General features: G+C 39.0%; 2 protein-coding genes across 2 annotated transcripts in view; both read left to right on the top strand.

Moving 5' to 3' along the window:
• LOC104779176 lies at window positions 3381-4814 on the top strand. Its single transcript, XM_010503557.1, has 2 exons — window positions 3381-3600; window positions 4009-4814. Exons 1-2 carry the CDS (start codon window positions 3381-3383, stop codon window positions 4812-4814), a joined length of 1026 nt encoding a protein of 341 aa, XP_010501859.1.
• Window positions 5987-8533, top strand: part of LOC104777667 (DUF21 domain-containing protein At1g47330) — a 5078-nt gene continuing 2531 nt past the window's right edge. The window contains exons 1-9 of the mRNA XM_019243868.1: window positions 5987-6077; window positions 6171-6252; window positions 6867-6982; window positions 7056-7142; window positions 7269-7408; window positions 7503-7590; window positions 7874-7947; window positions 8049-8266; window positions 8347-8526. Of these exons, the coding sequence (XP_019099413.1) occupies window positions 6066-6077; window positions 6171-6252; window positions 6867-6982; window positions 7056-7142; window positions 7269-7408; window positions 7503-7590; window positions 7874-7947; window positions 8049-8266; window positions 8347-8526 (997 nt within the window). The 5' untranslated portion in view covers window positions 5987-6065. The remainder of the gene's footprint in view (window positions 6078-6170; window positions 6253-6866; window positions 6983-7055; window positions 7143-7268; window positions 7409-7502; window positions 7591-7873; window positions 7948-8048; window positions 8267-8346; window positions 8527-8533) is intronic.

The raw sequence follows: 8533 nt of genomic DNA on the forward strand, positions 1-8533 counted from the left end.
CACATGATAGTAGAGTTAATCTTTAATAATATTGATTAAATAAGTATATAAAGATATATATATATATCTATTTTTAAAGCTTCAACATTGACCGGATCTATTTTTATACCCTTAACTATTTTTTTTAATAAATAAAATTCTGAACTAAAAGTCATTACTAAATTGAGAATTTTTGAGAAATAACTTTTTTGGTGTATCCCTTTTCAAAAATACTTCTTTCATCTATCCATTGTCAAAAATATATTTTTTATATGGTTCACAAGGCACTTCTAGTTAATAACTAGCTACTACCTCTAGACTCAATTCAAATATTTACGAAGTTTTCAAACATTTTAAAAAGTTTTTACAACGTTTTGAAAAGGTTTAAAAGGTTTTTAAACAGTTTTTAAAAGATTTTTAAAAGGTATTTATATTGTATTTATAAAACATATAAAACAAATTACACACATATAAAGGTAATTAGTGTATCTATTTATAAGCTTACACACAAAGTTTTTAAAAATTACAAATTTTTAATAACTTTTTTGGTAAAGTTTGAAAATGGGTTTTAAGTAAAGTTTGAAAATGGGGTATTTTTGAAAAATTCTCCCAACTAAATTTAACCCTCCATCTATGAAAACATTTATACTGTTAACAGTTCCATGTATTATATTATGTATGCAATCGAAGATTATTTCGATTATAGAAAAAAATGACGATGCTTTAGTTTTTTAACAAGGTTAATTGAGTGAACGAAAAACTGAAGTAGGCTTGGTATGCGACAAGGTTAATCGAGGGTGAGGGGCAAATTACTCATCGAGTCGCCATAATTAAGTGAGGGATTGCGAGAGCATGTATGTAGATGTCGAAGTTTCTTTTTTTTTCCGTCTTGTAAATATGGTTCACAATGAACATATTTTCTTTTAGGACTAAAAACAAACTTTTTTTTAAGAGTATAAACGTTTGGTGGAATTTGCAAACAGAGGATTAAATTTGCTAACAGGTTTTAATTTAAGAGTTCATTTATTAAAATAATAGTTGAGGAATTAAAAATGGATCTGTTGATATTAATTTCCCATATTTGTACTGTATATATTATTAAGGTGGTCCACCATATTTGGTAAAATTCGACCGGAGATTAATCCGGTTAAGATGTTAAAAACAATGTTAAATAAATACCCAACAAAGAAAGTTTTTTTTTTTTTTTTTTTTTTTTTTTTTTTTTTTTTTTTTNCAACATTTTTCTTCTAACGATTCGTACAAATTTCTATTAAAAAACTCTCTCAACAAAAAGACGATGGCTTGGGCGACGGTGAATCTAGAGATCTGAATGAGATCGTTTGATTCTGATTCTGGTTGGTATTGGTTTATTAAGGTTTTAGATTTTTTGGGATCTTCCCTTGGTTCACGCTGTGATGCGAAGGAAAGAACAAGATTCGGTGATTATTGTGGAGGTTTTCTGCGTTTGTCATGGGGATCTATTTTTGATTTTGGAGATTGGTTTTCTCTGGGATCATGGTATCATAAATGGGGGATTTCGCCCGACATAATGGTGGCTCGATTTTCAGATCTCCGGATCTCTATTTTTCTGGAATTTATTTGGCTTCGATCGGATTACACATATGGTTACGAGGGTTTATCTACGGTAGGAGTTTTATTATTTGTCCAAATTAGATCAGCTTCGATTGATTCTAATTTATTGAGGACACGAAGTTGGTTTCTTCTTCTGGGAGATTTGGTAGTCAATGTGATTTGTTTTTCGATCTGGACGAATCGGGGGAATCTCCATGGCTGCTTTCACGAGTTTTTTTTGGTTCGATGTTTTTGGGAAGTGGGTTTGTATAAAAGGGGTAGCATCCGAACGATTATTCCTCATCACAACTTGTTTGCTATTCAATCATTTGCTCTCTTTTGCGATCTCTCTTTTTTTCTTTGGCTTGGCTTGATAAACTTGGTCATGTCTCAAAGCAGCCTTTTGGGTATGAATGAGTCTGGGAAGACGTCGCAAGGTTTGGTGGGTCAAATGAGATTGGTGAGGGACCTAACTAGAAGAACCAGGAAATGGAGAAGGGAGCAGCTGGTGGGTCAAAGCCACTTACACCACAGAATAAAAAATGAAGATCTTAAGTTGAAATTGTCAAGGGCTTGGTAATAAAGCGACTATTGGTTATCTCAAGGATTTGTGGGGGAAACATAGACCTGATTTTCTGTTTTGGAACCTTTTGTTGGTCATTTTGGTTATTCACATTTAAAAACGGTTGAACCTATTGGTTGTAGTGGTCGTCTTGCACTTTTTTATAATAATAATAATAATAATATTTATATTTTATTTAAATCTAATAGAATTATCGATGGAGAAGTGGTATATAAAAGAAAATTAATTATCTATGTTTTATTTATGGTGATCCGGTTCCAAAGAACCGAGATCTGGTTTGGAAACGATTAACAAGGATTGGTTTGAATCGAGATGCTCCATGGTTTTTAATTGGGGATTTCAATGAGTTAAAAGGGAATCATGAGAAACAGGGTGGCAAACTGCGCCATGCCTCTTCTTTTGTATCTTTCAACTCAATGATTCGACATTGTGGCTTACTTGAGTTTCCTGCTCTTGGGGACAGTCTTTCCTGGAGAGGGTGGCGAGATAAGAAACCGATAAGGTGTCGATTAGATCGGGCTTTGGCAAATGAAGAGTGGCATGATTTGTTTAAAGATTCCTTTACGGAGTACTTACCAATGATTGCATCGGATCATAAGCCCCTGCTAGCTGTTATTGAGGATAAGATTAGAGGGGGTCGGGGGTTTTTGTTTTGATAGACGGTGGTTGGATAAGGAGGGTTTCTTTGATGCGGTTAATGAGGGATGGGAGGCTACGTCGGGGGACGTACCCTCTTCCACCTTGGTGGATAAAATTACCAAATGTCGCCGTGCTATTTCTCGATGGAGGAAAGAGCAATTACCTTATGGACGGGAGACAATTGAGGACATAAAGTCTAAATTAGCGGTGGCTCAGGAGAATGATGCTACTTCAGTTGATGAGCTTGCAGAGCTGACTTGGAGGTTACGAGAGGCGTATAGGGATGAGGAGGTGCATTGGTATCAAAAAATCAGAAGTCGGTGGATGAGGCTTGGTGACCATAACACCAGTTATTTCCATGCTTAGACAAAGCAACGACGTGTTCGGAACGCATTGTTGGTCTCCATGACCAGTATGGTAATTGGATGATGGAGGAGAGTGATATCCAACAGATTACGGTCTCTTATTTTCAGAATCTATTTACATCCTCGGATCCTTCGAATTTTGCGGAAATGTTAGATGAGGTTCAACCAGCTATTTCACTAGAGAAAATGAATTTTTAACTCGAGAGGTTATAGAACAGGAGATTAAACAAGCGTTATTCATTATGCATCCGGATAAGGCCTCTGGACCGGATGGGATGACTGCCTTTTTTTACCAGAAAGCATGGGCTACGGTTAAAGCAGATCTAGTGCTTTTGGTCAATTCCTTCTTGCGGAATGGAGATTTTGATAAAAGGCTCAATGTGACAAATATCTGTCTTATTCCAAAGGTGGATAAGCCAACAAGGATGACGGAGTTACGCCCCATTAGCCTATGCAACGTTGGTTATAAAATTATATCTACGGTCTTGTGCGAGCGACTCCGCACTATTTTACCATCTCTCGTATGGGAAACTCAATTTGCATTTGTTGAGGGTCGTTTAATTTCAGACAATATTTTGATCGCTCAGGAAGTGTTCCACAGTTTACGAACCAACCCCTCTTGTAAGGGGAAGTTCATGGCTATAAAAACTGATATGAGTAAGGCCTATGACCGGGTAGAGTGGTCTTTTGTCGAGCACTTGCTCAGGCAGTTCGGGTTTTGTGAGAGGTGGATATCCTGGATTATGTGTTGTGTTAAATCGGTTCAATACAAGGTCTTACTTAATGGGCAGGCATATGGGTCAAATATTCCTTGTCGGGGCTAACGTCAGGGGGACCCTTTATCGCCTTATCTTTTTATTCTTTGCACAGAGGTACTTATTGCACATTTTCGGAAAGCAGAACGGCTGAAACTTCTTACTGGAATCAAGGTTTTGACTGCTAGTCCCGCCATTTCCCATCTCTTATTTGTGGATGACAGTCTCTTTTTCTGCCGGGCCACGAAGGAGCAATGTGAAGTGGTGTTGGATATCCTTAAGAAATATGAATGGGTTTATGGCCAACAAATCAATTTTCAAAAATTCTCGTTCCAGTTTGGACACACGGTGGATTCTAACCTCAGGGAAGAATTAAAAGGAGTTCTGGGGATCACAAATTTGGGTGGTATGGGATCTTACTTAGGTATCCCGGAAAGCCTGGGTGGGGCTAAGACGAAAATATTTTCGTTTGTTCAGGACAAATTGCAAGCACGGGCAAGTGGGTGGCCGGCTAGGCTTTTATCAAAAGGGGGTAAGGAGGTGATGATCAAGTATGTTGCTACGGCTGTCCCTACTTTTGTGATGTCGTGTTTCAGACTACCTAAGACGGTTACGAGGAAGTTGACTAGTGCAATTTCTAATTTTTGGTGGAGTTCATCTGGACAATCACGAGGACTACACTGGGTGGCGTGGGATAAACCATGTAATGGTAAAGATGCAGGGGGTTTAGGTTTCCGGTGCTTGGATGATTATAACACCGCTCTGCTAGCAAAGCAGCTCCGGTGTTTGATCACAGTACCAGAGTCATTTTTTGCACGATTTTTTAAAGGACGATACTATCGGCTCTCTGATCCTTTGGATCCAATTAAATCTTACTCGTCGTCTTATGGGTGGCGAAGTTTCTGCTCGCTCTCTGGTTAACAAAGGACTCATTAAACGAGTAGGATCTGGTGCTTCCATTTCTGTATGGACTGACCCATGGATCCCTGCTCAATCCCCGAGACCAGCAATGAGCACAAGATCGCCTTCTGATCCTCTGCTCCGAGTTACAAATCTTATTGACAGGAGTTCTAATTCCTGGGATATGGCTCAGCTTACAACTACTTTTGTACCGGAAGATGTTGCTATAATTTTTGCCTTACCATTGCGACAACCGGATAAACTGGATTTGCTGGGATGGCATTTTACTAAGTCTGCTAAATATTCGGTAAAATCAGGGTACCACTCTCTTCGCTCACATCTGCTGGTTCCCGCTGAGCCGAAAGTACTTGGGCCGGACATAGTACCTCTTCAGGCCTTTGTGTTGAAAATTCGGTGTCCACCGAAACTCCGTCACTTTATGTGGCAAGTTCTTTCGAGTTGTGTGGCAGTTACATCTAATCTACGGAAACGTGGTATGAGCTGTGATGCTACGTGTGGCCTTTGTGGTTTTCAGGAGGAAACTATTAATCATACCCTCTTTGAATGTCCACCAGCTAGACAGGTTTAGGCTTTGTCACAGTTCCCGACAGCCTTGGGTGTTTTCCCATCGGAATCAGTTTTCACAAACATGGATTTTCTCTTTTGGCGGTTTACAACTATTCCAACACAGGAATTTTTTCCCTGGATTTTGTGTACATCTGGAAAGCGCGTAATGATAAACTCTTCAGTAATCTGGATTCCAACCCTCTTGCGATCCTGCGGTTAGCGGAGGATGAGGCCAAAGGGTAGGCTCTGGCTCAAACAGAGGATATGGCATAAACATCGGATATTAATGTTGAGGTTGTTACCCGGGGAAGTAGGGGCTTATGAATTCCTAGTTCTTTGTCGAGTTATATTTGTTTTGTAGATAGTTTTTGGAAAGTAACGGATCGCTATGCGGGTAGAGGGTGGTTCTGTACGTCGCCATGGGGTGACACCCCTACTATGGGAGCTGCCAACCTTCGCCGTAGTCTCTCCCCTCTTCATGCTGAGATTGAAGCCCTTGTCTGGGCTATGCGTTGTATGATTGGGACGGATAACCAATCTGTCGTTTTCCNGAGAGTTTTCTTCTTTCCGAATTTGGGAATCAGCTCTCTGTTTTCGCTTAATTGTGATTTGAGAAAGTTGTGAATTGGTTTTTGTTTAGGTAAGATATTTCCAGTTGTGAAGAATCAACATCTTTTGCTCTGTACTCTTTTGATCGGAAACTCTATGGCTATGGAGGTAAATAATAGATTCCATCCATGGAGAGACTTGTTTGTATATATGATGATGATGATGATGATGATGATCTCTGTTTTATGTTTTTATTTGTAGGCTCTGCCGATATTTTTGGATAAAATTGTGCCTCCATGGATTGCTATTCTTCTATCAGTGACTCTTATACTCGTGTTTGGAGNTTCCTAGTTCTTTGTCGAGTTATATTTGTTTTGTAGATAGTTTTTGGAAAGTAACGGATCGCTATGCGGGTAGAGGGTGGTTCTGTACGTCGCCATGGGGTGACACCCCTACTATGGGAGCTGCCAACCTTCGCCGTAGTCTCTCCCCTCTTCATGCTGAGATTGAAGCCCTTGTCTGGGCTATGCGTTGTATGATTGGGACGGATAACCAATCTGTCGTTTTCCTTACCGATTGCTCTGACTTAGTGAAGATGGTGTATTCGCCTTCTGAGTGGCCAGCCTTTACACCTAACTTGGAGGACATCCAGGCAGACGAAGAGGAGTTTACTTCCTTTTCATTAGCCTACGTCCCATGTTCTCAGAATAGCAAAGCGGATAATTTGGCGCGACGTATTCGCACAGTTTCGCATTTGACTACATTTGTTAACAATGTACCTTCGTATTGGCTTGTTTGAGTCAATCTTGTTTTTTTTATCGTAATTTTTTTTTTTTTTTTTTTTNTCTTATACTCGTGTTTGGAGAGGTTTCCACATCTGTTTTTTTATCTATGTTTCGTTTCGATATAAGTAAATTTGTCATTTGTACAATTTTGTGATCATAGTTGAGTATCTGTAGATCATGCCACAAGCAGTTTGCACTCGATATGGACTCAAGGTTGGAGCGATAATGGCTCCTTTTGTCCGTGTTCTGCTTATATTGTTCTTCCCCATTTCATATCCAATCAGCAAGGTTAGATATAGCCACTGGACTTCAGGTTATTCATTCAAATGTTTCTCAGTTCTGATGAAGATTGTTGCTTTAGGTTCTTGATTGGATGTTGGGTAAGGGACATGGTGTTCTTTTACGTAGAGCAGAGTTGAAGACGTTTGTGACTTTCCATGGAAATGAGGTATGCAGCTAACTTAGGTATATTGTCAATGACTCAATAGTTTTAGGAATGTGGATGAACCGTGGTGTATCCTAAAGCCAACCTTCCTGACTTACTGACTTTTGTACGTAATTCTTGTTTTATTAGGCTGGGAAAGGTGGAGATCTAACAAACGATGAGACTTCTATCATCACAGGTGCACTTGAATTAACTGAAAAGACGGCAAAAGATGCAATGACTCCCATTTCAAATGCTTTTTCCCTTGATCTTGATACCAATCTTAATTTGTGGGTTTTCGTTTCTTCTGTTTCCTTTTATCTTCTCTTCTAGATATACGCTTGCATATTTTGGACTTATAATTTGCTGTCATTTACAATACAGGGAAACCTTGAATACAATAATGTCAGTTGGTCATAGCAGAGTTCCAGTTTACTTCAGAAACCCCACACATATAATTGGGCTCATTCTGGTAAAGTATCTTTCGTAGTTTCACTTCATTATTTTTGCATAGTTGATGTTTCTGTCTGTTGAATACTCCAAGTAAACTTTATTGTCGAGCTTGAACTTAACTATTTAAGACAATGCGTAATCTATTTGACGATAGAGGAGTTTCCAGAAAGACTATCTTGTAAATATCAAATCATGCATTTACATCATAACTGGTTTCTCTTTACAATGATAAAGAGTAGTTACATATGAAGAGTGTGAACTTCTCCTTTTACAGCATGTAATGTCTCGTTATGCTGGTACAGGTTAAAAATCTCTTGGCAGTTGATGCTAGAAAAGAAGTTCCTCTGAGAAAAATGTCCATGAGGAAAATTCCGCGGTAAATGACGCTCTCTAATGTTTGATTTTTCTTGACATTGTTTACGTCCAGGATTGTATAGCATTACACTGAGTTCTATTTGCAATTCTCTTTGTCTGCAGTGTCTCTGAGACAATGCCACTATACGATATCCTAAACGAGTTCCAGAAGGGTCACAGTCACATAGCAGTTGTCTATAAGGATCTTGAAGAGCAGGAGCAATCTTCCGAAACAAGCGAAAATGGTATTGAGCGCAGGAAAAACAAGAAAACAAAAGATGAACTTTTCAAGGACAGTTGTAGGAAACCAAAAGCTCAGTTTGAGGTATCAGAGAAGGAAGGTATGACTTGGCATGACTCAGCGAGTTTCCATAGATAAACATGAAAACACATGTCACCTTAATGTTTGTTTGGAATTCAGTATTCAAAATTGAAACTGGAGATGCAAAATCCGGCAAGAGCGAGAACGGTGAGGAGCAGCAGGGGAAAACGAGTTTATTGGCTGCTCCAGCTAAGAAGCGACATAGAGGCTGTTCGTTCTGCATTTTGGATATTGAGAATACCCCCATACCTGATTTCCCTACCAATGAAGAAGTTGTAGGAGTTAT

This window comes from Camelina sativa, chromosome 3 (assembly GCF_000633955.1).
Source record: "Camelina sativa cultivar DH55 chromosome 3, Cs, whole genome shotgun sequence".
Taxonomy (NCBI): Eukaryota; Viridiplantae; Streptophyta; class Magnoliopsida; order Brassicales; family Brassicaceae; genus Camelina; species Camelina sativa.